The 27,752-nt window shown below is 49.4% G+C and overlaps 11 protein-coding genes across 11 annotated transcripts; 5 read left to right on the top strand and 6 right to left on the bottom strand.

Annotated features, from left to right (window-relative positions):
• The first annotated feature begins 1,164 nt into the window (after positions 1–1,164).
• On the top strand, positions 1,165–2,661 carry F4807DRAFT_5402 (uncharacterized protein). Its single transcript, XM_048003180.1, has one exon. The coding sequence runs from the start codon at positions 1,507–1,509 to the stop codon at positions 2,479–2,481; it is 975 nt and encodes a 324-aa protein (XP_047859188.1). The 5' UTR covers positions 1,165–1,506; the 3' UTR covers positions 2,482–2,661.
• Positions 2,662–3,233: 572 nt separating this feature from the next.
• On the top strand, positions 3,234–4,851 carry F4807DRAFT_404183 (Hus1-like protein). Its single transcript, XM_047996088.1, has 5 exons — positions 3,234–3,403; positions 3,473–3,578; positions 3,639–4,518; positions 4,598–4,740; positions 4,829–4,851. The coding sequence occupies exons 1-4, from the start codon at positions 3,361–3,363 to the stop codon at positions 4,622–4,624; spliced, it is 1,056 nt and encodes a 351-aa protein (XP_047859189.1). The 5' UTR covers positions 3,234–3,360; the 3' UTR covers positions 4,625–4,740; positions 4,829–4,851.
• On the bottom strand, positions 4,812–6,745 carry F4807DRAFT_5397 (uncharacterized protein). The gene has a single exon (XM_048003178.1). It carries the CDS (start codon positions 6,613–6,615, stop codon positions 5,053–5,055), a length of 1,563 nt encoding a protein of 520 aa, XP_047859190.1. The 5' UTR covers positions 6,616–6,745; the 3' UTR covers positions 4,812–5,052.
• A 164-nt stretch (positions 6,746–6,909) lies between these two features.
• On the bottom strand, positions 6,910–8,419 carry F4807DRAFT_5425 (Sucrase/ferredoxin-like-domain-containing protein). The gene is made up of 2 exons (XM_048003189.1): positions 7,910–8,419; positions 6,910–7,808 (listed from the first exon to the last, which is right to left on the bottom strand). The coding sequence occupies exons 1-2, from the start codon at positions 8,243–8,245 to the stop codon at positions 7,089–7,091; spliced, it is 1,056 nt and encodes a 351-aa protein (XP_047859191.1). The 5' UTR covers positions 8,246–8,419; the 3' UTR covers positions 6,910–7,088.
• Positions 8,420–10,207, bottom strand: F4807DRAFT_5424 (Fructosamine kinase-domain-containing protein). The gene is made up of 4 exons (XM_048003187.1): positions 9,784–10,207; positions 9,312–9,730; positions 8,740–9,209; positions 8,420–8,684 (listed from the first exon to the last, which is right to left on the bottom strand). The coding sequence occupies exons 1-4, from the start codon at positions 9,854–9,856 to the stop codon at positions 8,594–8,596; spliced, it is 1,053 nt and encodes a 350-aa protein (XP_047859192.1). The 5' UTR covers positions 9,857–10,207; the 3' UTR covers positions 8,420–8,593.
• Positions 10,205–15,592, top strand: F4807DRAFT_449259 (uncharacterized protein; the record flags this gene model as incomplete). Its single annotated transcript, XM_048000004.1, has 10 exons — positions 10,205–10,207; positions 10,258–10,782; positions 10,836–10,886; positions 10,933–11,217; positions 11,266–12,234; positions 12,287–14,098; positions 14,426–14,661; positions 14,692–14,881; positions 14,918–15,091; positions 15,125–15,592. The coding sequence occupies 10 exons, from the start codon at positions 10,205–10,207 to the stop codon at positions 15,590–15,592; spliced, it is 4,713 nt and encodes a 1,570-aa protein (XP_047859193.1).
• Positions 15,593–17,062: 1,470 nt separating this feature from the next.
• On the top strand, positions 17,063–17,833 carry F4807DRAFT_404202 (uncharacterized protein). The gene has a single exon (XM_047996089.1). It carries the CDS (start codon positions 17,186–17,188, stop codon positions 17,504–17,506), a length of 321 nt encoding a protein of 106 aa, XP_047859194.1. The 5' UTR covers positions 17,063–17,185; the 3' UTR covers positions 17,507–17,833.
• A 353-nt stretch (positions 17,834–18,186) lies between these two features.
• Positions 18,187–19,406, top strand: F4807DRAFT_455129 (carbohydrate esterase family 1 protein; the record flags this gene model as incomplete). Its single annotated transcript, XM_048000662.1, has 5 exons — positions 18,187–18,477; positions 18,530–18,559; positions 18,614–18,738; positions 18,795–19,174; positions 19,288–19,406. 5 exons carry the CDS (start codon positions 18,187–18,189, stop codon positions 19,404–19,406), a joined length of 945 nt encoding a protein of 314 aa, XP_047859195.1.
• Positions 19,407–19,431: 25 nt separating this feature from the next.
• On the bottom strand, positions 19,432–20,862 carry F4807DRAFT_5519 (S-adenosyl-L-methionine-dependent methyltransferase). Its single transcript, XM_048003197.1, has one exon. It carries the CDS (start codon positions 20,766–20,768, stop codon positions 19,653–19,655), a length of 1,116 nt encoding a protein of 371 aa, XP_047859196.1. The 5' UTR covers positions 20,769–20,862; the 3' UTR covers positions 19,432–19,652.
• Position 20,863: 1 nt separating this feature from the next.
• Positions 20,864–24,239, bottom strand: F4807DRAFT_5522 (leucyl-tRNA synthetase). Its single transcript, XM_048003199.1, has 2 exons — positions 23,579–24,239; positions 20,864–23,522 (listed from the first exon to the last, which is right to left on the bottom strand). The coding sequence occupies exons 1-2, from the start codon at positions 24,062–24,064 to the stop codon at positions 21,153–21,155; spliced, it is 2,856 nt and encodes a 951-aa protein (XP_047859197.1). The 5' UTR covers positions 24,065–24,239; the 3' UTR covers positions 20,864–21,152.
• A 123-nt stretch (positions 24,240–24,362) lies between these two features.
• F4807DRAFT_404215 (uncharacterized protein) lies at positions 24,363–25,779 on the bottom strand. The gene has a single exon (XM_047996090.1). The coding sequence runs from the start codon at positions 25,471–25,473 to the stop codon at positions 24,703–24,705; it is 771 nt and encodes a 256-aa protein (XP_047859198.1). The 5' UTR covers positions 25,474–25,779; the 3' UTR covers positions 24,363–24,702.
• Positions 25,780–27,752: the final 1,973 nt, after the last annotated feature.

Raw genomic sequence — 27,752 nt, forward strand, 5'->3', positions numbered from 1 at the left:
ATACATATGTATGTGCTAATGAATCCAATCGTACTTTGGCTGCACGTGGCCAGAATCACATTCCAAGCCTTATCTTGCATCCCGGCAACCATCACGGATTCGGCCATCTCGAAAAGGGTAAGAAAACACGCACATGAGTATGCTTATCTGCCTTGCCAGTACTCACGTAGCCCTTACTACGATATATTCCGGTACAATCCAGTGCACATGATGCCATACCTAAGTAAAGGGTGGTGGAGCTGACTTTTAAGTCAATAACCAGTGGATAGCCTATTGTTGACTGTAGTATATATCTAGTCTAACTGTCGATGTAAAGTTGTATCTTGTATGAGCCAACCCCCCAGTCCTATTCGTTGTTCATGGACGGGTATATACGACGAAGATCAAACTCTAGGGACGAGAAGAAGATACCATATCTAACGTATAAGATCTGTGCCTGAGTTGAATAAAAAACCATTGGCTCTCTTAATCATCTTCTCTTTATTTCAAGCCTTGGGACTAATTCCAGGAAATTCAAGCCCAAAAAGGTTCCACAACCTCGGAAGTCAGCGCTGATTTGATCGCATGAGAAGGGATCTCCGAGCCCCCCAATTCTGCCTTGGCCTATCCCGATTCACAAATGAGGCTGCGTTTCTGGACCGCATAGTCATCGAGCGAGTTGAAGACAAAAACACAGAAGCCAAACCGCCCCAACGACCAATCGACTTACGGCCCGCGACCGTATCTGAATCATTTCGATCACATCATTAGGACGTGATATGTATGGGCTATGCTAGGGTTTTCCCTCCCAACATTTATCCCTAGCAATTATCGTTCTCGTTTCCTACTTGATCATTCCTCCGTAATCGTCGGTTTAGCTAAGACCACCTGGACCACCAAAAAAGATCTCAGGTATCTAAGGTATCCTACCGATTCGGCAGCACCCAAACTGTTCCCAGCCCTCATCAAGGTCAAACTAGGGCGTGCACGAGAACGTCAGACACGGTATTTGAAGCAAACAGGAAGAAACCCAAATACCTAAGACCGATATCAAAAAGCAAAAAACGTCTCTTGATCTTACCATTCCGTTGATTGGCCCGGATTCCCCAGTCAAAAGCCGAAACAGGCTAACAGCTACCCTTTCCTACGCCTATTACCTATCGGTATCTTACTGTCCTGCCCCCAACAGCCGACTGTGTGTATACTGTGGTCGTGGTCGCAGTTCGCTTGGAATTCCACTTGAAAGCTGTTGTTGCCGCGTACCTAATTATTCAGACTGTCCTGTCCTGTTCTGTCCTGTCACCTAAAAAACAACACTCGCACAAGTTACCTGGCCGTACCGCTTTTAGTAACCTCAGGCAGGCTTTGTGGTCACCAGCTGGAGCCTTGTCACCAATTCAATTCTCACCTTTCCCGCTTATTCCTCCCGTTCTTATCATTATATTTCCAAATTCCAACCTTATTTCTTCTTACCTACCTACAACTTCCCATCCTCCCGGATCCCCTCCAATCAGCGACTCGACCACCATGAGGCCGCTACCCAAGGTCAGCCTGAAGCTTCTCAAGAAGCTGCTTCCGCGGCGAAGCACCAACCCCTCCTCCTCCACCACCGCAACCCTCTCCACGCAACAAGAACAACAAGAACAACAAGCCGACCTCTCCTCCCCCAAGAAATCCGACACAAAGCAAAAGCAGCGCGCCCTCGCCCCCGAGCCGCCGGAAGAATGTCCAATATGCCACGACCCCGTCGGCCTCGCGAACCCAGAAGGCATAGTCGAGTCGTGGACGTCCCTGCACTGCGGCCACCGCTTCGGCACGCACTGCATCCAGACCTGGCTGCAAGAATCCATCAACCGGGACCAGACCTCGAACCCGTCATGTCCCATCTGCCGCACGACCGCCAAGCACCCCTGCGGGCACCTGATCTCGCCGCCGCCCTTCCCGGCGGTGCACCACCATAATAACTACGCCCAATACTACCCGCAGCACTTCGACTGGGCATCCCCTAGACCCCCGCCTAGCCCGCCTAGACACCAGCAGCAGCGACAGGTGAGAAGGCGCTTGACGCGTAGGCCGGGACACCCCCTGCGCCCGCCGCCGCCGCGGGATCTGCAGCCGCGGCGCAAGGCCCAGGTCGTCGGCGAGTGCCGCACGTGCGCCGAGAACGAGGTCTTCGACGCGCGCATGCAGCGCATTCGCGAGCGCGGACGCCAGGCTACGGGGGAGTCGGCGCTGAGCTCCGGGACGAGCGGTAGTAGGGGCGCGGCGGCGTTTAAGGCTATGTTACCTGGGCTGGGGTTGAAGAGGAATGGGAATGGGAATGGACATGCGTTCCGCGCTACGGTGGTGCATGTTGGACTTGATCCGTTGGAGGATGGGGGAGGAGGAGGGATGAGACATCGCCAGCATCAACACCAGAGGAGTAGTGTGTTCTGCGGGGCGGCGCCGCGGGCGAGGAGGGGCACGCCGCCGCCGGGGTATAGTCGGCGGTTGAGTATTTAGGGAGTATGGGGAATGCTACGACTAGGGGTAGGGTGACTGCTTACGACGAGGTTCGTGATACGGGTTACGTTTAGATGATGGGGGTAAGCAAGGCACGACAAAGGGAAGACATAGGATAGAGCTTGGAGGATAGATGGGCGGATGGATGGACGGATCGATAGGATCTCTGTTACGAATCTCTTCATGTATGGATGGGTCTAGGTCTACAGCTGGCTGGATGGTACAACAGCTCGTTCATGAAGCTATGGAGTTCTTAGGCCAAGGTTCAGGTTCATCTTTAAAGGGGCTTTCCGACTTTGATGATTGTGTGTGGATTGTGTTATCGCGATTGCATTACGGGTCTATGTCTACGGTACAGGTTTAAGTAAGGAAGGTCATGTCACGACTATGTACTCGGCGGGTGAATGCCAAACATTCTACGATGCTTCTTGCCCAACATACGACCACACTCACGGAAGGCGTGGAAGGCAGACACATACAGCTGCAATGATGATGATGATGGCGGGGTATTTCCACGCTCACTATTTCGTTAGGGGTTAGGATCCGGCGTAGTGGGGTGATAGTCAGATGGAGGGGTTCGATTCCCATAATCTTTGAGTTTTCGGTCTGGCTTCGATGGGGCGCCAGGGATAGTTTCCCTTATGTATACCCTTACCCCGCACTATAAACGAGCTAGGGATCAGGCATTTAGCTCCATCTTATCGATTAAGCTAATCCAATTGACTTGGCCGTTAAATTTATTGGTTATACCTCATCCTTACACCTTACAACCTTGTCGACTCTCTTGTTTGCGCGTCGTGTTGTCGCGTATTCTTATATGATAGAACCCTGCCAAATTCGTGCCGAGGTCATGGTGCGTCGTGATTGGAAAATGCCAAGATGAGGTTCAGATCAGATATCAAGAACGTACGCACGTTCTCAAGTGAGTTGAGAATTACGTTGGAAGTTCTACAAGATATATATATATGTTTCTAATATCGATGCTGCTCAGAACTGGTGGCTGCTCTCTCCTCCCTCGAGAAGATCGCCTGGGTCCGCCTTGACGATGAGACCGTACGCTTCACCGTGATACCGGACACCGGTTCACAAGTCTGGGCGTTCGTAAATCCTTGGTCTTCGCAAACTTAGTTACTGCGTTCCTAACATTCGCCATCTAGCTCTTTCTCTATGGACTTCATCTTTGACAACTACGCCCTACAGTCTGCGGAGCAGAATAACACCATTAACCTCGAGCTCCCTCTAGGCCCTCTCCAGCGTGCTTTGAAGTCGGCCCTCAACGGCGTCTCAGCCTCAATCCGTCTAACCAAGAAAGAAGGAATCCCCGTCTTATCCATGACCATCACCACAACCACCGCACCGAACAAGGAAGCCCAACCCCAAGGCGTAGCCCGCTTCGGCGCCGTCAACACAAATGCCGGCGGTCTTCAACACAGCGACGATGACGACGGGATATTTGCCCACGAGGCGCTAGAGACGAATCTCCACCGCGAGCGCGAGAAGATCATCACGCAAGACATCCCGGTCCGGGTCCTCCACCCCGACACCGTCGAAACCATCATGCAGCCCAAGGTCCGCGAGCCCGACGTCCACATCCAGCTGCCGCCCCTCCTGCAGCTCAAAGCGATCTCAGACCGCTTCACGAAGCTCGCCCTCGCGTCGCGCGCCTCTACCTCCATGTCTGCGTCCGCCGCGTCGCCTAAGCTGGAGCTTAGCGCGAACATGCACGGCGGCTTGCGTCTGCGCCTCAACACCGACACGCTTGATGTCGAGAGCCGCTGGGCTGGCCTCGAGAATCCGGAGCTGGACCCCGCGCAGCTGCCGTGTCCGTTGGAAGAGCATCCTAGCACTAAGTTCCGCGAGGAAGGGCCTGATAAGTGGACTACGGTGCGTGTTGACGGCAAGGATTGGAGTAAGGTGTTGAGTGTTGGGCGTCTGGAGGGGCGCGTTATCGCGTGTTTTGCGGATGATCATGCGTTGATTATGTATGTGTACGTCCCGCAGTACGATGATACCGGGGCGGAGGACTCGGTTGTTACGGTGAGTTTGTCTTGTGTCTTTCCCTCGTTCTTTGCGCGGGAGAAGGAGTGGTATTTGTGTGTGCGCTAATGATTTTTAGTATTACGTGTCTTCGTATAGTCTATGAGGATATAGAGGAGATTTGATGGGCGCATGCCAATTCGAATTTTGATGCTAGTGCCCGGATATCCCAGGGCAGGAATTGATTCAATCGGCGATTACGGATGAAATTGTAGATGGGTACTGTTAATCTCATGGGTCTTGTCAGCTTGTGGCTTGCTTCGTTGCTGGATATACCGCCTATAGAGCAGAGGACGCAAGTCAAACCTACCTAGTATATATGGGTTAAAATGAATTAAAACGAGAAGCTCAAATGTCCTTTCGAAATCTATGCTATCCATATCGGTGTACGAATTTGACTGTGTGGAACAACTTGAACTTAGCTGAATGTTGAATATGTATAAACTATTCAAATGGCCTCAATTCACAGAGTGGTATAATTTCAATTCTCCCTGCCTTTTTTTACATTTACAATCCATACCTACCTACTCATCCCTATAATTTAAGAACCATCCAATTCTCCCTCTGCCCCTCTCCCCCCTTCTTGTCCCGCTCCTCCAGAACCCCTTTCAAAACCCCATCAAGCGAACCCTGCATCTCGCCGCCCTTGTACCAGCGCTTCGGCCCCGCGTAAGCACCCACGAAGCCGTCGGGCCCGGACACGAAGACCAGGTTCGCGCCGGGCTTCGCTCCCGGGTGGGCCGCGGTGTAGCTCTTGGGCGCCGCGCGCGCGCACGTGCAGTTTATGTCGCGCCGGCTGCTGTCGTTGGCGTCGGGGAGCTTGGTGAGGAGCATGGGCGAGTGCCACGGGCATGTCGATGCTGGGGGGAGGAGGGGCGTTGGTTGTCTAACAGGAATAGGGGTCGTGGATGGAGATGGGGATGGGGACGAGGAAGGCGGTGGCGAGAGGGCAGCGTGTAGAGATTCTGCGTTGATGAAAGAGCCCTCTTCATCGACGAAATACGCTATTCGGAAATGCTCCGGGTGCTGCTCTTGCATCTCGCGAATCTGTCGCGCCAGCGACGCTTCGTCGCTCCGTTCCTGCTCCTTGACGTCCCGCTTCTCCTTCGCCTCCGCCGCGTCCCCGCGCAGACTCGTTATCCACCCCTGCACCTTCCCCCCTACTCCAGACGCCTGCCGCCGTCCCAGCGCATCCGCGCCGCGCCGGTTCGCCCACAGGATAGACACCCGCGGCTTCTCCTGCTCCGGTATAGGAATCTCCAGAAGCCTCTTAGCGACCTGCAGCGCGGGCGCGACGCCCGTGCCGCCGGCGAGGAAGACGGCGTTCTCGGCGAACCCGAGACGCTTCTCGATGTCGAAGCTCGGGTGAGGGCCCCGCAGGTACACTTGCTCGCCCACGCCCAGCTTGCTGAGGTACGTGGACATCTCGCCGCCGTCCATCTTGCGGATCAGGAATCGTAGCTCCGCTTCGTCGTTGCTGTTGTTGTCGCTAGATGAGGGGGGAAGCGGCGTGTAGTGCCGCGCGATTTGTAGTTGCGGCTGCTTCGCCTCGACGGACCAGAGGCCGTAGGCCCAGGCGTCTTTGAACGGTTTTGTGGACCCTGGTTTACCTTTCTCGGGGGAGTCGCCGGCGCGCACGCTGATGACGAACGCGGTGGGCGAGACTTGCTCTTTGCTGGTTATGGTGAAGGGGCTGAATGAGGATGTGTTGATGACTGCGTTCTGGTCCGAGGGCGCGCCCTTGAGGACTAGGGCGAACATGATGACGGCGCTGAGGCCGGCGAGGTTGAAGAGGATCCATGTCTTGTACTGCTGTCTTCGCCCGGGAAACGGCGGCGGTTGCCCTTCAGGTTGGCCTTGCTCTTGCTCTTGTCCTTGTGTGGGTCCCGGTGGTGGGTTCTGAGGTGCATTGTTTTGACGGGCTGAGAGGACCGAGAAGGCTTGAGTTTTAGGGAGGAGGATGCGGGTTGTGCGTGATGAGATTTGGTGCTGGTATTGTATGGGCAGTGCGTAAGGTCTAAGACAGGCGGCTCGTGAGCCGGAGAGAAGACCCGACCTCACTCGGCCGGCGCATCTTGCTGCTAATGAGATATTCATCGATATAAACTCATTATTCTATATCTTATAAATTCAATTGATGTAGAAAGATTCAGAATTTGACGTTGTATGTATGAATTGATCTGAATTGATTTTGAATATGAATTTCAATAAACCGAGGATTGAGCTGTCTAAAGAAAATTGACAAGTGCCAGCTGGTGGCGGCTGGTGTTCAACCGACCAGGTGCGAGCTCGCTATTATCGTATACAAACGCCCGAGAAAGGGGTATAGATTCTTTGCCGGCTTATGGAGCCTCATGAATTCACGATATTTTTAATAGGCAAGATATCGAGAAGTGAGAGAGCAGGATTTGGTATTTGACATCTATGTACCCATCCAATCAAAGCCTTTTCCTGTTTCGCCTTATTCCAAGTCGACTGTTCATAAGTCGGAGTTTGATCATGAATAATCGTACAAAACCGGGAGTCTACCATTTCGACACAGCATCTGAATACGGCCAAATACATAACCTCTATAATCTAAGGATCTCTCCCTGTTGGTTGATTCCGCCTCTAAAGTGATCGGCGATAACGTTTCCATTGAGAATGGTCTCCTTAATGACTCCCTCCACATGCTTCGGGTCTACCCTGCCGTACCAGATTCCGTGGCCGGCTAAGGGATGCGAGTTACCCGCGCTGTTCTTGAACTTTGGCGGGATATAGATTATAACGTTGCCTGCATACTTGTGACCACCGATGTGGCTAATCTGGGCAACCCTTGCTGTACGTGGTATTTGTGTTTCTGATGTGGTGCCAGAGAGCTGTGGCGCAGTGATACTTTCGTCGAGTGCCGGCCCTTGAAGAACATCTATTCCCGTCCGAGGTAATTGTCTTTCGAATTCCTCTTGAAGGATGGGCCCGTAGATACCACATCTCTTGTCCCTCTCTCCATGCCCGCATATTAATACAAGCACATCTTCTACATCGCGTACTCCGTAGAGCAATTGCTGGTAAGTCTCTTTCCGCGTCAATCGGTCCTTATGTATCGGGGATAGCCCATCATTCATCGGATGTAACTTATCCGGGAGTAGGTAGCCCTTAACCAAGGCTTCTACGGATTCGAATGACACTCTTGGGAGGAACGGGATGTATTTGAAACTAGGGACAAGGTAGACCGACGTAGTCTGCACTTCAGGCCGTCTAGAGATCGCCGAGGGGAAAGAGGTGTTCACGATAGAGATATTATGAAAGGGCTATGATTATCTAGCGTTAGCATATGGTCATTTTGGACGATGCCCGAGAATCGCATAGAATCGGATAAGTAATTCTCCCAGAGAATCAGATTGAAACTCACATCACTATAAACACCTCCTCGACCGATCAGTTCTTTCAAGTCTGCTGCTAAATTATCGCCGCTATTATCCTCCTCTATCCGCGATGACCAATCATCCTTGCCAGTACATATTAAGACCTGTTGCGCGTACGCCGCTATGAGGCCATTCAGATTAGCATTCGTATCAATGCCCTTCCCCCAGGGCATCGACGGCGTATCCGCGCAATCGCATGTCGGCTCAGGACATTTCGGGACCGTATTCAAATACCGTCGCGTGGCTATCGGGGTTACAAAGTTCGTTTGTCTTCTATAGGCGGTGCGCCTCCACGCTCCTCTGGCTAACGGTCGCAAAGACATTGAAATAGGGAAACAGGGTCGCGACCTGTTATAGAGCAATTGTCTCTGGTAAGAGCCATGTCAGCTTAGAGATGACGGAGGTTTTGTCGCCTCGACTTTTCTTAAGGAGTGTGGTGCGGTTCGTTCGTTCATTGTCTCCCCGAGTCTCCGGTTGTATTGTGCGTACCTCCGAGCATTCGGATTTACGGAGTTACGAAATCGGTCTATTAGTAATCGCGCCTACCCTTAAAGTTGATTGGATGTCCGACCGTGCTACCAGCAACACGTACTTGCCTACACATTCTAGGGTACAGCAGGCCGATTTATTTGAGATTCTTAAGATTCGGTACTATTCCAGTTACTTTACCCTTACAGGCTAATATCCTTTTCTGGGTTATATTTCTCTAAGCTGTCCAAGGGCCCGTACTTCTCGCAAAGATATAACATATCGTTATAAGCTCTGCGAAGTGTTAGTTATTAGGAGATCTGATGCTGAAGAAAAACAGGTCACTAACATTTGCCTCGAAATACTTCCTGGATGGCCGGCCGAGTCATTGAGATACGGATGAATGCTATAGAGACGGTTGCGGTCGTCCCATTCTGCTACCGGGTTTGAAGGCACGATGTGGCGCTGATAAAGTCGCGTGTAGATGCGCGTATTCGAATTGAAGTAATTCGCCCATGTACATCGCCAAGTCCCGAACTCCATCTCATGATGGGCATACGTGCATCCAGGATCAAACAAGACAGGCTCGCCTGTTTCCATATCAATCCCGATGTTCCGTTCCCACAAATCGCCGTGTATTAGAGACGGAGTTATATTGCGACCGTCGGATTGTAGAGCTCCCAACAGTCTTGGGATGACCACATCGATGAGCTGCTTGCAGGCGGCATCATACTCCGGCCAAACACCATTCGTCTCGTTATCATACTTTATGACGTCCTGAAGTTGATGTGTGAAGGATTTCGCCCAGCTCGTCTCCCACTACATGTTCATAATTAGTGACTTATCGAAGTGGGCTGGTCTTGGTAGGCATCGTGAAGGCTTGGGTGAGCCAAGATTGGTTTGCCGACAGGAATCTCTTACGGTTACTGTACGCTCCATCTTGCCGCACACGGTCGGAACGGGATATCCAAACATTCCATTTGGAGAAGTGCCCTTTTCATGAAGTTCTGCTATCTTGGACATGAACTCAGCAGGCTCTGGAATTCCAGAAAGGTCCATATCATGGAAATCCCCCAGAAAGAAGTATACCGTTGACTCCCCATTTTGGTATTCACCACATCCGCACGGCTTGGGCACAAGCTTGGGTACAACTTCGTTAATAGCAGATGCAGAGTGGAATTCTCCAAAGGCTAATGCGCGAGCGCCTTGGCCGGTTGCGCATTTTAGAAAGTAGTTCTTTTTGGTCCCATCTTGCAATATGACTGATACTTTCGCCGTTTTTGACCATGCTGATGTACCATTCGATTCAGCAGAAACTATCCTCGTACCGTTGGGCATAACTATAGAGGCGATTAGCTAGGGCTATCGACGTTTTCACACTAATTATCTTTGCCTTTAAGAACTGCTCTGTTAATGGGAAAGTTCCCTTTAATTTCTGATACCCACTCCGACGAATCTGAAGACATCGTATTTGCAGCCAGTGAGCTTAGAAAGATCTTGAGCGAGAAATTACGAATATTCGATGGGCTGAACTCCAGGCTTTTCGAAGTAGTACAGCCCGAAGTGAGGCTTTGAATACTACTGTTGGTTGACTTATATTGCCAATGCTACCTCGGCGTTTAGGTAGCAAATAGGGGGTTGAGGCTGTGCATGCGCAGGGTTGGTATGGGGCTGCATGTGACATCTTACAACCGACAGTGGGCGCCTTGGGAGGCCACCTCATGCTTCGAGGATTTGAGCACTTAATACCTTCAAGAAAGTCTAACGTTGGGGGCTTCAATAATTTCCATGGTTGAGTAGCCCATTAACGCGCGATGGTCAGTTGTTCATTCCACCTCTACGACCTTGCAAACTAACATGTTACCAGCTTCGAAGACTGTCGACGTTCAGGAGGAAACCCCGCGATGAAACGCAGCCTCACCAAGCAGCATCCGAATCTCAAGGTTCTAACTCAATATCGTCTAACGTCTCATACCCAATTCAAGCATATGCGATCGAACATAGAGCGACCACTCATTTCTCAACTGGTACGGCAAACAACAGCGATGTCCAGTTGCGAAAGAATAATGAGACTGAGGCTGGGCCGCTGGGCCTAACTGTCGTATATACCCCCGAAAATGTTCGTAAAGCGGACATTATTTTCATACACGGACTCGGGGGAACCAGTCGGTGGACCTGGTCGAAAAACCGAGATCCAGATCTATTTTGGCCAGCGAAGTTTCTGCCTCTTGAGTCAGACATCTGCCATGCTAGAATACTAACCTTTGGATACAACGCCAACTTCCGCAAAGCAGGAAGTGTGAGCACCTCCATACTTGACTTTGCGAAAGAGTTATTATTCGATCTAAAATACGCCAAGGATGATCAAGGGGACGACTTAGATATGGGAAGTGTAAGCATGACTCTGAACAAGATACCTCTTGATACGTCTAACTCGGCTATCAGGTGCCTCTGATTTTCGTAGTCCATAGCATGGGAGGTCTCATATTCAAGGAAGTACGTATAAGACCCTGTTAATAATCTCCGTATTAACGAATTATAGGCCTACATAGAGGGTCAAAACGACCCGGAATATGAATCTATCATAAAGGCCATATCTGCAATCGTCTTCCTCTCCACACCACACCGTGGCACACATCTTGCTCAGACGTTGAATCGGATCCTACAGTCAGCTATGATCACGAATCCGAAGCAATATATATCTGAGCTTGTGAAAAATTCATTCACCCTGGAAAGACTTAACGAGCAATTCCGCCACATTGCACCTCGGCTGGATATCATTTCATTTTATGAAACTCGGCCTACTTCCATAGGTCTGATGAATTTTGTGAGTGGTATTTAGCCACTATCTGACCCTCTGCTGATTATTTCGTAGATGGTTTTGGAAAAAGACTCCTCTGTTCTTGGGTATCCCGGGGAAATTTCAAGGGCACTTGATGCAGATCACCATAATGTGTGCAAATTCGGAAGCCCTACAGATCCCAATTACATCGCCGTGAGGAACGTTATCAAATCACTTATCGGCAAAATAGAATCAACAACTAAAGCAAAGAAAGATGCCCCGTTAAATAAAGACGAAATGCGTGGCCTGAGGTCTCTACTGGCCATCTCGGAGCTCCCATTTGTCGATTATAGCTTTTTTAGGGACCAGTGGGAGCCTGGGACCTGTGGATGGATTCTTCAAGATGAGAACTTTATTGAATGGGATAGAGCCTCCGAGTCTGTGCCTTGTTTCTTATGGTTGAGCGGCGGACCTGGTACCGGAAAGTCGGTGTTGTCGTCGTTCATCATTAACCACTTAGTAGAGCGTGGTACTTGTTGCCAATATTTCTTCATAAGATTTGGTGATCAGAAGAAACGGACTCTGAGTTTCCTGCTACGGTCAATTGCATTTCAATTGGCCCAAGCCGTCCCGAATTTCGCGCGGAAGCTCCTTGAACTCATTGATGAGGGCATTGACTATGAGTCTGCGAGCCCTAGGATGATTTGGGATCGCATCTTTAAAGCTGTTCTATTCAATATGAAGCAGGAGTTAAAGCCTTTCTATTGGATCATAGATGGGTTAGATGAGGCACATGATCCTCGGGCAACTATTAAGTTGCTTTCGGATATCTCTCGCTATCCCATCCCGCTTCGGATTCTACTCACAGGGCGCAAAATCTCGGAAATCGGATCTGCCTTTCAAAAGGTCCCAGGTTCATTAACTGTTGGAGCCGTGACTGTCGAGGGTCACCTTGAAGATCTATCATGGTATATCCGTCAAGAACTTGATATGCCTGGTAGCCTTGATTTCAGAGAGAATGTTGTGAAGCGAGTTGTGGAAGGTTCACAAAATAGCTTTCTTGTGAGTTTCCCAAGAGCGATCTTCTTGCCTGTAAAATGAACTAATTTTCTAGTGGGTTCGACTTGCTGTTGATAGGTTGAATTCATGCCATAGACTCTCTGATGTCGAGCTGGCGTTCCAGGAGTTGCCGGTTGGAATGGAAGCACTGTATGAACGAATGGCATCATCGATCGCACAGAATCACTCGCAAGCTGACAGGGCTTTAGTGTCGAGCATTCTAGAGTGCGTCGCTTGCTCGTTCCGTGAACTGTCGATTGCAGAGTTACCGCATGGCTTGGACGAAGATATATCCGAGATGCTAGATTTCGGACGATCGATCATAGATCTATGTGGTGGTTTCGTGACTATTGACAATAGCGGAAATGTCACGATGATACATCATACTGCTCGCGAGTACCTGATGAGCGCTGGCGAGAAACCATTCCGCGTTGATCCTGGAACCGCTCATGAGCGCATGTTCTTAAGTTGCATGAACTGTCTTATGACCGCGAACCTTCGAGACAAGATAACTCAGAATCAGACTCCGGAATTTGTTGATTATGCTTCAAGCTGGTGGTCGCCACATCTAATCTCAACGTCACCCGGTCGTACACAGATCATTGAGGTTCTGAAGGAGTTCCTGACTAGCCACTGGGTTTTAACGTGGATATATGTCATTTCTATTATCCACCAACAACAAGTACTTATCCAAGCTTCAAAGGATCTTTCGAAATACTGTCTGAAGGAGCAACAGTACGCCACAAAGCTAGGTGATAACGACGTATATGTTACAGAACACGAGCTTTTCAAAAGCTGGTCTATTGACTTTGTCAAGATATTAGGAAAATTTGGTGCGAACTTGCGGCGAAACCCACAGTCGATATACGAACTCATTCCTCCTTTCTGCCCTCGGAAGTCTTCGATATACCAACTATTCGGCAAAGCAGAAGCGAGTAGCATTACAGTATCGGGAATTTCTATGGAAGACTGGGATGACTCACTCGCACGTATGTCTTTCGGGTATGGAGACTACGCATCATCCATTGCGGCATCTGGGGCTCTAGTTGGTTTCCTTACCTCTCCAGGGGACGTCTTCCTATATGACTCTTCAACATTTGGAGAGGTAGAGGTATCCCCAATCAAACACGGAGAACGTGTGTACAGAATGGAACTTAATAGTACTGCTACATTGCTTGTTACTTATGGATATCGAACGACAAAGATATGGGAAACATCTACCGGAGACTGTAAAATATTGGTCAATAACCTTGAGTCGCGACCCCGACCACTTTCCATACTGTTTACCAACAACAGTAAAACTCTTCTTGTGGGACATGACGACAGGAGGATACACTCGCTTGACCTGAACCAACAATTTCCCACCTGGGAGCTTGTCGTAGAGTTGGAAGAACCGGAGCTCGAAGGGCACTTTCTGAACTCGCCAAATTACATGGCTTTAAATAAGGATGCAACGTTGATTGCCGTGGCCTATCGTGGACACCCGCTGTCGGCATTTGAGGTAGATGGACCATCACACATAGGTCATTGTTGGCGAACACGAAAACAAGTTGCTAGGGGCGAGGTGATTGATGCGGTCTGGCATCCGCACGACCCTGAACTACTGGGTCTTTATATGGAGGGAGTTGTTTTCAAGTGGCGTCCGTATGAAGACAAAGCTGTTGAGATGTCTATAGGGGCATCTAAACTGGCAATCAACGGAGAAGGGAACCTTTTCGCTACTGGCGATTCGCGCGGAATAGTAAAAGTTTTTACCACGTCCGGCTTTGGTTTGGTATATCAAGTGGCGTCCCTAGACATTGTTCTAGGTCTAACATTTAGTCCTGACAGCCAACGTGTCTATGACATCAGAGGATCCTATGGGAGTGTGTGGGATCCGAAAGAACTTATGTTATTACGCACATCATAGAGGCATTAGGAAAAGGCATGCATGTTGGATGGAATCAAGGTGCATTGCTTGGATGATAGACTAGGAGAGTGTTGTTGGATTAAGACTAGACACCAACACTATATGCTGTTGGAAGATGGCTGTCGTATCCTAAATAGGAAAGAATGTAGTAGATGACAAGAAATAAGTTCACCATAAAAGGACGCAACAACCTAAAAGGATTTAAGGGGTCCTTACGAGGTCAAACAAGACCCAAAAAGTTCGTAATTCTGTATACGACCCTAAGCCCCTTTCTTAATCATGCAGTTCGAAGAACAGGCCCGTCAAAGTGCCGAAAGTGGAAATGGAACTGAGAGTTTTACCAGTAATCCTTCGACTGGCATCACTACACTCGCAGCCTCGCCCGCAGGACGCATATACAGCTGTGGAACGAAAAGGGGGCCGGCGCATCTATTTGACTTGCATCAAGACAAGGTTTTCGACACCATCACGCCTAAAGATGCTTCGAGCATCGAGCAAATGAGTTGGAGTGATGATGGAAGGTTCCTATGCTTTTCCGACACTGGTAGAAGGGTCTTCATCATAAGAGTCGCTATGAACGGAAGCGTTCTAGAGCCGGCAGTGGAAATCAAGGCAGAGATTCCAATGAAGAACATAACGAAAGGGCCGATCACACAATTGCTTTTCCAACCTGATTCAAGCTGTCTCTTGGTGTTTACATCTAACACCGTTCATTCCATCTCGCTCACGTTATTTTCAGTGGTAAATTCAGCTGAATTGCTGATAGCCGAATGCAAGTGGATTGTTCATCCTCAAGACCCTGAACTGATCATTGGGTTCAACCCTCAACATGCGGAGATTCTGAACTGGGACTTAATTGAGAAGCAAGTCTATGTCACATGGCTGACGGGCTCCTCGGAAGTGCTCAAAGTTGATAAAGTCATCGTCACCCAAGACAAAAGGCACATATTGGTCCAAAAGTCTTTTCGCGACCACAATATAAAGGAAAGGGCTCTCCATTATTTCGAAACGTCCAGATTGTCAATACCTCCAGAAACGGCCTCTAGAGTTGAACAGACCAATGGATCAAGGCCAATACTTCCAGTTTCTATTCCTCATGAGATGGCATCTAAAGTCGCTCTTCCGCTCTCGTTTCAATCAGAAGACCATCTCGTATTCCTGTCTGAAAATCTTTCTATCTGTTCCTGGCAAATCCCTTCAGGCGGGCCTGTATCCATCATAGAATCATTGCGTGGATCTCGCAGCAATATAGCCACCGGAGCTTCATCTACTTCTGGTCGCCAACAAACCAGCACTGCCCCTGGAAAGCGGGTGGAGGAGCTGTTCTCATTGCCGGGGGACTGGATTAGTAGAGACTGTCTCTCCCTGTGCGTTATATGGGGAAAAGAGGGAGCTTTTCTCTACCCGAGGAACGGAGAAGTCGCCGTGGTTAAATTCGCGGCTTTGACTTGACTCAACTCTACTAAGCATTGCCTACCTAGCCAACAGGCCTTGGTATACGCCTCTCTTCATGACACCTGGTTTCCACTGTACCCCATTCTAATACTCAGAGACCGACGACAAGGCATCAGCTATCCAGGAAGACAAAGACGCGGCCAATGCCTGAACCGTCGATCAAATCTTGTGCAAACGACACCATCTTTTTCAAGGAGGATCGCGATATGCTAGATAATATCGGGTTATGTAGGTAATCTATTTTAAGGGGGTTATAACTGACTGGATGGTAACTAAAGGTCTAACCAAAAGTCATTGCAAAAGCAGTGATATATAAAAAAATTTGCAAAATAGGAGGATCTTAACTAACCATCAGTATCTTGTCGCCCCAAACTCCATCGATCAAAACCAAGCCCGGTACAAGAGTTCCACAGTCTCTCCAGCTAAATTGAATTTTCCATCATGGGGTTCTTTAACCTATCATTATATTGTGGTGCGTGATTATTCGTTTCAAGTGCTAAAAGGGGTAAACAAGAATAAAATTTCATCAGCTTGGGTAGATGAAAGAACCTGTCTGTGGTCATACTATTCTCAACGGTGACTATAATCTACTCGTCGATAGCTATGTCGTGGTCTCATATCCATAGCATAGTTCTCGTCTCTGTGAAGCTATTCACCACAACTATACGACATACCTCCGAGATGGATCCAATAAACAGCCCCCTATTAGGCACTTTCCTAGCCAGCTCGTCCTAGCCACCACATCTCAGCCGCTTTATACGAGCCGCCTTATACAAGCCGCCCCCTCCGTATAAGCCGTAGAACTTATACTACCCAGCCGCTTTTACACCGCCCACAGGCCACGCATTTGTTGACAGAACCACGAGTCTTAAACCTTACCACAAAATCTTCCTTCTTCACTCCTTCACCTTCATCACCCTCATCACCTTCACAATCTTTCCTTACTCTCAACCATCAACTCCCATCCGTGATCATGGATATTAATCAGCCTTCGATCATGGAAGCTCTTCAGCTCCCTCCTTCTGAACGAGCTCGCGTTGTGTTCTTTCTCGGTCGCCCCCATGTCTTCGTTCGAGGAACCTATGCACTGCTCATCGACTGGATGTTCGTAATGTGGCTCAACGTCATATCCATGATGGGTACCGTGGCCTTCTATCAAGATCTTCTTGGTTTGAAGATCCCGGCCGTCCGCGGTCTTACTATGGGCATCGCCCAACTTGCCGCCACGGCAGACCGACCTGTGCCATTTTTCGACAAGTCTATTCTCGCGATGATGGCAATCGTACTCTTCCGTTCGTGTAAGTATTTCTTATTATATTTTTCTATTATCTTACCTTCCATCAGTAACTGCGTTGCTACTTGCTTCCCTCTTATTTTTTATTATCGTCCCTCTGTGTCTCAATACATGAGTGTCATTCTGAACTATCACATGTAATGGTCAAATGGGTGCTTAATTAATATTTCGCGCCACATATAACGAGATGCTGTTTGATGATATAAATACTAACTCGGTCTCTAGTCTACGTCACTACTCCTTCGTATACCCGATGCCTGGACGTCTTTCGTCCCCGACCCCAATTCCGAGAGAAGATGGACGAGATTCTTCACAGAGCCTCGGCAATGGCAACATTCGTTCTTAGCGCACAACTCCTGGCCTGTCTATGGTATCTTACGTTCATCTACATGGAGCGCGAACTTGAGAATGCAACCCAACCCGATGCAGAAGCAATCTCGTTCTCCTCGATACCTGCCTTAGTATTCTTCATGCTCAACCGAATCGTCCCTGCTTACGGTATGGCTATCGCTTCGTTCCACCAGATACTTGGCACCGCAGAGATTACTATCTTAGAGATCAACGTTGCCTTCATTCTCATCAATGTGGGATGGGCTGTGTTGTATCGACTCAACTAAACTGCCTGCCGGAATGATTCGGTATATGATCAACCTCTATGGTTACGGCTCATGGTTCACGGGACCACGGTTTAAGAAAAAGATTCGATTCATATACCGATGGCTTTAAATAAAGAGGAACGGTTGGCAAAAAGGTTGGCGTTAACTTTGAGGGATGGTTGATGATTTACTCTCCCCCACCAGTCTTTCTGCTCGATACGATGGAAGCATGCCAACGAGACATTCCATCATGGGAAAGGCATAGGTGTAGGACAGGGGGGAGTTGGCAAATCCAGAATGAAAAAGGAGGCAGAAAGATCCTGCGGTTGTAATTATGAGCACTCAGTTTGTGTTACTATGCTAGATCAATCAAACCTTCAAAACTGAATGTCGACTTCTTATGAATGGAATGACGTTACATGCGTGACGACCCCTAATAATGCTCCATCCAACCAAACATCGTAACCTTGACTTTACTTTTCGGGTAGGTGGCTAGGACCTTGTAGCTCCAACCTATCACATGCGATCCTTCGGTAGGTGATTGGCAGATATAGATCAGTACCGCCGATCATCTCGGTCAGTAGATCATTTATTAACACATGAGCCCCTAGATTAACTAAACGTTGCCAAGATGATTTTGAGGACCGTCTTCACCTCACGGTATCTTGATTTTTTTAAGAAAGCATATAGTTAGCTTCACGATGAGGTTCACTAGCTTTAGAACCGTCGTCGCGACGGCCATCTTCGGCGCCGCCGCCGCTGTTACATCCGAAGGGACAGCGGGTTGCGGCAAAAGTCACCCGCTTCCTAACATAACGCAATATTTCGGCCTTACTAGCAGCGGGCGAGACCGAAGCTATTCGGTCCACCTCCCGGCCAACTACAGCGAAACGGCCCCATACCCGGTCGTTCTCGGATTCCACGGCTCAAGCAGCGTCGGGCTTTTCTTCGAGGCGGACACGAAAATGAGCGAGGCTCGGTTCAGCGGCAATGTACGTCGTCCATACCATAATACCAAGGTAGTAAAACTAACAAGAAATCCAGAAAATAATGGTCTACCCCAACGGCATCGGCGTAAGTGACTCTTACCTACCTGACCCGATCCGAATAACTGAATCTTTGTCCCAGGGCGCATGGGCCGGAGCGAACTACTCCGAAGTATCGGTCTCCGAGGACCTGCAATTCGTGTCGGACCTGCTCGACGCCGTACGGGCCGCGTACTGCGTCGACGACAGCCGGATCTACGCCACAGGGTCAGTTCTCCCGAAAAAGCCGGACCCTAAAACAGGTATATATTAACCAGCACCAGCATGTCCATCGGCGGCGGCTTCGTCAACACGATCGCCTGCAGCGCCGTAGGATCTAATTTCGCCGCCTTCGCGCCGGCCTCGGGGTCGTTCTACACGGACAACGACGCGCTGCACGGCAACTGCACTCCGGCGCGCAGCCCGCTCCCCGTCCTCGAGATCCACGGCGGCGCCGACCAGAGCGTGTACTATGCCGGCGGCGCGGGCGAGGGCGGCCAGGAACCGGATATACCGACGTGGCTTGGGTGGTGGGCGGCGCGGAACGGGTGCGATGATGCGGGGAAGACGGTCGAGGAGAGCTTTGATGGGGATGTGCAGCATATGAGCTGGACGTGTGGGAGTGCGCAGGGCGCGCTGCAGCATTGGAAGGTTGATGATATGGGTGAGTTTCCTTTCCTTCTCTGCATTTCCCAGTAGCTGTGTTTTCCTCGCGTTTTGTTGAGTATAGATTTTGACTGGATCTTTGTTTGCTGACGAGGGGCGTTCCGTGTTTAGGACACTGCTGGGCTTCGACCGAGATCAACTTCTCCCAGATCTCGGTGGGTGAGGGCCCGACGCATATAGAGGCTTCGCAGATCATTATGGACTTTTTTGATCAGTACACTAAGCCGTGAGGGGATGAAACATCGGTAATTTGGTATGTTGGAATGGTGGTATATATATAGGTGGTTACATAATATTCGCTGTAGATATTGCATTAGGTTGGCGGTCATCGTATGAACTCCTCTATGGAATCCCTGAATGGACAGAGGATTTTTATGCGGCGGAGACTATAATCCATTCGGGCTGATGTATAAAATAAGTCTTAACTCTGGAGGACTCGGCTGTAGATGTGAAGCGTAAGGGGCCGGTATAGAAGTTCAAAAAGTGCGGCGTATGAACACAGCCCTACCATGGCCACTTCCTCTAACCGGCACCTCCACGCCGTCAACCTTAACGCTATCTGGCTCGTTCTCGTCGGGTTTCATGTCAGGCCAATCTCTCCAGACCTCGATCTCAACACCATCGAACCGGCTACGCGTCATCTTCACCACACGAAGCCCTTGGGCCAAGTCGCCAACTTCAAGGACGGTGAACCGCGGCTGGAGCAGTTTTGCCACATCTAGTATCCTGGTGTAAAAGACATCTTCCGGCTGACATCCCATTGGTAACTGAAGGCTTGTTGGCGGAGTAGGTACTAAAGCGAGCTTGGGCTCGTACCTGCGCACCGAACGCTCCGTGTCGCGATTGAATCCTCGAGAAGAGATATACGGCGGGTTAGCAACCAGTATATCCACCCGCTCCCCTCCCTCTACCTCATCTCCATCCCGCGAAAGACGCAACGACGACATCCACTCCGCAGAGAAAATATCCGCTTCTTCAAACGCGACATCCCGCTCCCCTCTCGGCAGCACCCCAAGCCGCACATTAAACGCCCAATTCTCCCTCGCCAGCGCAATAGCTTTGGGCTCAACATCAACACCTCGAACACCCATCCCGGGGAATCGCCGGTGCAAAAGCGAGTACAGCAGCAGCGCAACGCATCCGGACCCCGTACACAGATCCAGAACCCTCGGGCCCTCATCATCCCCTCTACCCGCAACCCCATACCCATCCCCGCTCGCGCGCACAACCTCCGCGAGCCGCGTAACCCAGGCCTCGGTCTCGGGCCGGGGTATCAGCACGCCGGGCCGACACTTGATCTCCAGATCGCCGAACGGCTGCGTGCCTAAGACGTACTGCAGCGGATACCCCCGCCCTCTCTTCCGACAGAGATCGGTTAGCAACAGCGACTCCCGCTTACGCGCATTGGCCAGGCCGACGAGTCGGGCTTCACGGCCATGTGGAGACGAAGGCAGCGTGTTAGCCACGTGCTCGCGAATCCAGCGCAGCTCGTTGCGCGCCGAGGCCAGGGTCCTGCAGGCGGGGAGCAGCGCGGCGAGGTGTGGCGAGGTGCGGTGCGCGCGCCGGAGGAGGGACGGCGGTAGGCGTGGCATTCGCCCGGCTCGACTCCGGATTGGATCGGATTACTGACGCCTGGATCCCGGATATGATGGTTTCTTGCGGAATGTTGATTTTGGATGTAGGAGGGCAATTTTGAAGATTTGAATCTGCTTGGAAAGCTCTGCGACTGGACCCACTTTCTGAAAGCAAGCTTATTCATTGGCTGACGCTAAATCTTACGCCCCCTTTTCGAACCCCCCCTTCGCTCGACGTATTTAGGTAGATTATAGAGCAGGTGCCGTCTGCAAAGGACATTTGTAGACTCTAGTATTACACGTCTGTAAATGGATTTAAGCACTGAGCCGGGTATCTTTTCGTATCTACCTACATCCCTGTATAGGTATACAGCACCCCTTTTAACCAGCTTCTACTCTACCTTACTTTTGTTTCGGAATCACATAATTCACGACCGCGCCGCCCTTCACAGGGAACACCTTCTTCGCCTTCGTGATATCGTTATCGCCAACCAATTTCTGTCTTGCCTCTTCCGACCTAAGAATCTCGCTCCGAACCCACTCAAGGAACTCGTCGCTCCCGTCCGCTATCTCCGCGGGCTTCGTCGGGATCTCTACTACGCAGCGCAGCTTTCCATTGACCTGGACGGCACAATTTATGCGACTTGGACCTAGATGCTGTAGCGAGTTGTCTGGTATGGGCCAGGAATCGGTGAATATGCTGCCGTTACCGGGCTTTAGGATGCTCCAGCACTCCTCGGCAAAGGCCGGCGTGATGGGCGCCATCATTCGTAAGAGTAACAGTGAGGCCTCGCGCTTGATCACGTCGGAGGCCTCTTGATTTTTGATGAGGAGGTTGGTAAGCTCCATCAGACTTGACACCGTAGTATTCATCGAGTAAACCTTTTCTATGGCATTGGTGACGGAGATGATGGTGTTCTGTGTCGCGCGCCACACTTCCGCATCTGCAGCTCTCTGTGAAACCTCCTTTTCATCCACTTTCTGTGACTCCGCAAGTCTCTGGAAATGTACCTCACCGTTAAATACGGCATCTTGCGTGTTTCCCGGTTTTGGAATATTCTGGATAAATTCGAAGACTCGGCGCAGCCAACGGGTAACACCCAAAATCTTATCTTCGTCCCAATTCAAGACCTCCCCAACGGGTGCCTGGAATAGGATGTGAGCTCTTGTGGCGTCGGATCCATATTTGGCAATAAAAGTGGTCGGGTCCACACCGTTGTGTTTCGACTTTGACATTTTTTCAAACGAGACCGCTGCAGTTTTCCCTGATACCATAACTTTCGGCTCGGAGAGATCTGAGAGATCGACTTCGTCCGGTTTCAAAAAGCGCCCACTATCGGGGTCTGAGTACGTCTTTCCATGCACCATCCCTTGTGTGATGAGTCGCCTGAACGGTTCTCGCAAAGGATCTACCGGCAGTCCAAGTAGGTCTACGACAGCCTTGTATATGAATCTAGCGTAGAGGAGGTGGAGAATGGCGTGCTCGACTCCGCCAACATAGAGATCAACCGGTAGGAAGCTTTTTGCCAGGTCTTTAGAGATAGGGGCTTCTGAGTTGTGAGGATCTGGGAATCTCATGTAATACCAGCTAGAATCTACGAAAGTATCCATCGTGTCAGTGTCCCTCTTAGCAGGACCATGACATTTGGGACAAGACGTGTTGACCCAGTCCGTCGCAGTTTCTAGAGGGTTTCCGGCTCTACCATCTTCCCAATGGGCATCTACTTTAGGTAGGGTGATAGGTAATTGATCATCTGGGACGGGTTGGGGCCCACAGGTAGAACAGTGGATGATTGGGATTGGGGTCCCCCAGTACCTCTGCCTGCTAATTAACCAGTCTCGTATTCTCCATTTCGTGCTGCTCTGTGCGAGGTTTGACGCATCCTTGATCTGGTCAATGATTTCCCTCGCAGCGTCACTAGAGGGCATCGTGGAATAAGAACCAGTCAGACGGGTGCAATATCCAGGCTCTAGATAAGGGCCATTCTTGAGGTGTCCGGTAGATCCATCAGGTTCCGGTGAAACGGCATATTCGAGAGGTATCTCGGGACAGTGTCTTCGCCAGAATGCAAAGTCCCTCGCATCGTGAGCCGGGACTCCCATAATTGCGCCGGTCTTGTAATCTCCTCGGACATACGGAGCGACAAAGATGGGAAGATGAAGAACATGCTGTTCCGGCATCTGCATCGAAAAGGCAAGCGGACTAATCGCCTTCAGCTGCGGTATCCGGTAACCCTCTGTACTATCTGGGGGGAGGTCCTTTATGCGTTCTAAAAACTCCCGGAGCTCTGTATCGTCTTGCGCTAACCGTTGCACTATGGATGACTTGGGCGAGAGGGCGATAAATTGAGCCGCATATATAGTTTCCGGCCTCGTCGTATATATCTTCAGCGAGTGCTTCTTCGTCTCGTCGTTCTCAGTGTAGGCGAATTCATAGTAAGCACCTTCGGTACGTCCAAGCCAATTCTTTTGCATGGTTAAGACTCTCTCGGGCCAAGCCTCGTCTTTACTCAGCTTCTCGAGGTCTTCCAAAAGCGATTCTTGGTACTTGGTTATGTGGAAGAACCACTGCTCAAGCTTGCGCTGGACAATCTTCGCGCCCGACCTCCACGAGCGGCCTTCAGAATCGACCTGTTCGTTTGCTAACACAGTCATGTCTATAGGATCCCAGTTTACAGTAGCCTTCTTCTGGCTTACGAGACCATGCTTATAAAGAAGGAGGAATATCTTCTGAGTGTGCTTGTAGAATTCTGGATCACATGTTGCGAATTCCTACATGGCAATTAACACATGTTTCTCTATTCTTTCAATGGCATATATGCACAAACCCGCGACCAATCGAAGCTCCCATTCATACACTCAAGTTGTTCTTTCATTCGAGTGATGTTGTCCCTCGTCCAGACAGCCGGATCAATGCCATGTTCAATTGCCGCATTCTCAGCAGGCAACCCAAAGGCGTCCCAGCCCATGGGTAGCAGCACGTCATGGCCTTGTAGTCTGCAGAATCGAGCTATCACATCGGCAATAGTATATACTCGAAGATGTCCTAGGTGGAGGTTGCCAGACGGGTACGGGAACATGGAGAGGATATACATGCGATCGTTGGATTCCTGTTTGAAATCCTCAACTTGTTTAGAGCCCTCGCTCCTCTTTGGGATTGGACGACGCCATTTTCGGTCTAATGCAGGCAAATCGAGCTTCGTAGTAGCATATGATCGCCGGAGAAGGGAGGCTCGAGGACGCGCAGACCAGAGGTTGACGAACCTCAATTGCGGTCTTGGTTGACCCGCGATCTTCCTTGCGACAGAATGCATCGGGCTACTCGCATTGTCGCTACAGAATGAGCGTACTAAGCCAAGAAGCGCATGCGTTGTAGGCTTTGCAGGTTATTTCTCCAAGCAAAGCGTACAATATGTTCATATTTTGGATTCAATTTCTGGAAATAAACTCAATCGGAAAGACGCCGCTATTACATTAGCAGCTCGGTCCTTATCGATAAGAGATAAAAGTAAATTGAGCTTGCTTAGTCATATCTACCCCCCTTTTCTCTGGTAATTATGTACGTACATAGGTACATATAGTAAAAGGGAAAAATTATCCAAAGGGAAGAAACATCTAGACACCTGAACTCGAATACACCATAAGATCTATTCGACATTATTCTGCTAACGACGGTTGATTACCTAGGTATGTAGGTACGTTGTGACAGACAGAAAGACTTCACTTCGACAGAAATAAACACTGGCTAAAGTTCTTGCACTACATTTACATTGTGTTCTAAATTCTAGGTGGAATGCTTACTTAAGAATAGGATCTAGGTATGTGCTGTATATTTTAATTTAGCGGTTGAGGAATGGGAAGTTTTACCATTCTACTTAGGCATAGTATGATGTTAATATTCCATTAACACGAAATATTCTCTTGCCATTCCACGTATATTAGCGCCTGGCTTTTACGTGGGTTTTTGGGCTTTTAGTTCCTCTAAAATGATACGTCCACCATCTGTTGAAAACTTGTACTCGTCTAAGTTGATATACCCTTCACTGTCTCTTGGAAAGTCCAGATCCTCGTCGAATTCATCGCTAAACACGTCTCTACTATCCTCGGATTCGTCGTCGGATTCATCACTCTCTGAAGATTGTGTAGAAATAGGCCTCTTGACAATCCGAGTCATTTGAGCCAAATTAGCTAGTTCGGAAGGTTGGAGAGGGCAGGCATCTGTGATCTCTTCTTCAACTTTGTCCATAGGTTCGTAGGCAATGAATATCGCTTTAACGGCCTCGTCAATGTCTCTACGTGTTTGCTCGGGGTCTTGCGCATCAACCTGAACATTAGCAAGCAGTTGAACAGCAGGTATCATACGCTCCGTTGTCTTGTAAACCATAATAGCCCAACGTACCAGCAGTTCTGGCGGCGCACTCAAATCATTCATTTCCCGAAACGCATCGTCAATATCATGTACTATGGAATTATATTCCTTAAAGAGATGTAGGTAGTCAACAGTCAACCCGCAAGCCAGAGCCGAGTTACAATTCTTAGCTTTCTGGAATAGCTCGGTAAGCTGACCTTCAATGGCAGCTGTCTCAAGTATCATCTTCTGGATGCGTCGAGGCTGTTTTTCGAATGCGATTTCGCGGCCGAGGATGTGACTCAGGTTCGCCGTGCATGGCGTCGTCGAGTGTTCTTCGGGCGTAGATTCCAAGTTGTTACTAAAGGCAGACATTTTCGTTATTGTATTTGGGCAATCGATTACCTATCTTCATCGTGGAGTTGTCTCAGTCAGTACATATATACCTATTTCTGATTCGAACAATATTAATCAGCTCCTTGGAAACTTCGAGCGACAATGTTATTGTTCGAGTGCGAACTAAGAACTGAGAAATTTGGGTTAAAAGGATCAGGTAGAGGCCCTTTGTCTCGAGTAATTCATGATGCGTCAAGACAAAGAGAATGGCGAGAATATTCGAAGTACGAGCACAATACGGCATCACTTAGCGCTTATGTATCCAAGACATTGGTTTATCAGAACTTCATAGAACAGTAATACTTCTAGTCCCTCGGGGTATTAGATTCCTCCCGTGGGCTACTGCAAGCACCCAAGATAATCTACGCGAAATCTTGGTGTCCGAAGGCCGTAGCTGAAGCAAATAATATCCGAAATTCGCCATTAGGTAGATAGCCCACATATCTCTGATACCTCAGCATCGGCTAGAAATATCCTTCAGTTTTCTTGTCCTTTTAATTCGCTGTAACTGCGAATGCTATCGTGAACACCTGCTTCACTTTTGGTTTACCCCTTTTTTAGCTCTTATTTCCTTTAGGCCGTATCGTCACATGCCGACCAACCCCTTTTCAGTACCTGTCTAGAGGGTTGAATACCTACGAAGAGTAAACACAATCAGATCATCTGCTGATGTGATAGATCACAGCCCCTAAAGACGCAAGAATGCCCGGAAATAAGCGTCGCGATTAAGGGAAATGTTTGCAAACATAATTCGTGCAGGGCTCGGCGTTATATTTCTGTTTACGAATGTCTCCATCATCACCATCCATGTTTAACTTATCTGAGACGGCGAAGATAGCAGATAGAATAGGTACATATGCAAGAGAACTCTTCTTCATCGCCTCGTCTCCTTTCATTGGTTCTACGCTGCATGCTCCACCGCGGTCAGACACTGTCTACCGGCCGTGAGTCGGGCCCCTTGTCATTTTGAACAATCGGGAAAGCCGCGTCAACTTGGTGAAATAGGGAAAAGCGCCGGATGGGCTGTTCCGAAGCTGACCGGACACTTGCGGTCAAGCATAGGCAATTAGGTATATAATCTACTAGCAAAGCTTTAAGCAGGCAATAGTTTTGAAAATGTATATGAGAATTGATAAGAGATTTACATTAATATGTATATGGATGTGCCGTCGTTACCGGTGAGACCTACTTTGACGGGAATTCTTATTATACATACTAAGAGGAATACCGAGGGATGGGCGGCCCAATAGGGTTTTCTCCGACGGGCTTAGAAGGTCGCATCCCATCTTGCGCGTGAAAGGATCCGCTCAGCCGCCGAGAACTCCTGTGAATCAGGATCGGCAGAAATGTAACCCGCATGAATATTCAGCTTCATTACGCGTCCACCAGCCGCGGGCCTCCTTGGCCGCTGAGGTCTTGCCCATGGTTGTGTACGCATTAGCTCAGCCATTCAGATTGGCATGGCTGGCATGCAACGGACGTCGTACGGAACGTGTGGGCCGACTCCAGCTGCTGGCGCCACATCAGGTGGCTCCCAGGCAGCCAGGTTCGCAGGGTGGCAGGTTCGGTCCCGACTCCATGGGTTGACGAGCTCCGCTGATTTTCTCGACTAGGTACGTATGTATCAAAGCGATTCAATCTGCTCTTGACTCGAGATATGATTGATCTCGCTGATATAACCACATCGAGACAACCCGTGTTTTGGTTGAGCCAGTTTCTGGGAGTTCGGGTGGGTATCAAATAATTTGAGGCTATCCCGACCCACATAAACCCCCATTTAACCTGATAACCTGACGTTGAGCTTGTTATATAAATAATATTCACTAAAGACCTAGAACTTTGGATGATCAAATTCCTTGCCGCTTTGCGGCACAGTTTGGTAATAGTCAGAACTCAAAAGAAAGATTCAGGGGCCAACCCGGGGGTTCTCTTCCAATCAGTTTTATCAGATGGGTGATCAGGTCCAAGCTTGGATTTCGCTGAGTACGCAGGTACGGTACGCAATTATTTGCTTTGATTTGCTAGAGACAGTTATATGGAGAGATGCTAAAGAGATCAACCCACTAGTTTATCTACCAGTAGCGTATCCAAGCAGCAAGGTCACCCAAAGAACTTTATATGCATCCCAGCATTCGCAATATGTGGGCCAACTAGTGAAGTGTGAAATGCTCCCTTGCAAGATCGAATTGGGTTCGCGTGCAGTGCATACCACTTCCCGATTGAACGTGGAGGTAGTATTGCTAACGATGAAACTTAGT

The sequence above is a fragment of the Annulohypoxylon truncatum genome (genome assembly GCF_022578515.1).
Source record: "Annulohypoxylon truncatum strain CBS 140777 unplaced genomic scaffold F4807scaffold_1, whole genome shotgun sequence".
NCBI classification, from domain to species: Eukaryota; Fungi; Ascomycota; class Sordariomycetes; order Xylariales; family Hypoxylaceae; genus Annulohypoxylon; species Annulohypoxylon truncatum.

Coding starts and splice junctions, on each gene's coding strand:
- F4807DRAFT_5402 (XM_048003180.1), top strand. CDS start 1,507: ATGAGGCCGCTACCCAAGGTCAGCCTGAAGCTTCTCAAGAAGCTGCTT.
- F4807DRAFT_404183 (XM_047996088.1), top strand. CDS start 3,361: ATGAGGTTCAGATCAGATATCAAGAACGTACGCACGTTCTCAA. Junction 3,579..3,638: donor ACCGGTTCACAAGTCTGGGC/GTTCGTAAATCC, acceptor TTCGCCATCTAG/CTCTTTCTCTATGGACTTCA. Junction 4,519..4,597: donor CGGAGGACTCGGTTGTTACG/GTGAGTTTGTCT, acceptor AATGATTTTTAG/TATTACGTGTCTTCGTATAG.
- F4807DRAFT_5397 (XM_048003178.1), bottom strand. CDS start 6,615: ATGAATATCTCATTAGCAGCAAGATGCGCCGGCCGAGTGAGGTCGGGT.
- F4807DRAFT_5425 (XM_048003189.1), bottom strand. CDS start 8,245: ATGTCTTTGCGACCGTTAGCCAGAGGAGCGTGGAGGCGCACCGCCTAT. Junction 7,809..7,909: donor GAGGAGGTGTTTATAGTGAT/GTGAGTTTCAAT, acceptor AGATAATCATAG/CCCTTTCATAATATCTCTAT.
- F4807DRAFT_5424 (XM_048003187.1), bottom strand. CDS start 9,856: ATGTCTTCAGATTCGTCGGAGTGGGTATCAGAAATTAAAGGGAACTTT. Junction 9,731..9,783: donor TAACAGAGCAGTTCTTAAAG/GCAAAGATAATT, acceptor TCGCCTCTATAG/TTATGCCCAACGGTACGAGG. Junction 9,210..9,311: donor AGATGGAGCGTACAGTAACC/GTAAGAGATTCC, acceptor ATGAACATGTAG/TGGGAGACGAGCTGGGCGAA.
- F4807DRAFT_404202 (XM_047996089.1), top strand. CDS start 17,186: ATGGACGAGATTCTTCACAGAGCCTCGGCAATGGCAACATTCGTTCTT.
- F4807DRAFT_5519 (XM_048003197.1), bottom strand. CDS start 20,768: ATGCCACGCCTACCGCCGTCCCTCCTCCGGCGCGCGCACCGCACCTCG.
- F4807DRAFT_5522 (XM_048003199.1), bottom strand. CDS start 24,064: ATGCATTCTGTCGCAAGGAAGATCGCGGGTCAACCAAGACCGCAATTG. Junction 23,523..23,578: donor GGAGCTTCGATTGGTCGCGG/GTTTGTGCATAT, acceptor ATTGCCATGTAG/GAATTCGCAACATGTGATCC.
- F4807DRAFT_404215 (XM_047996090.1), bottom strand. CDS start 25,473: ATGTCTGCCTTTAGTAACAACTTGGAATCTACGCCCGAAGAACACTCG.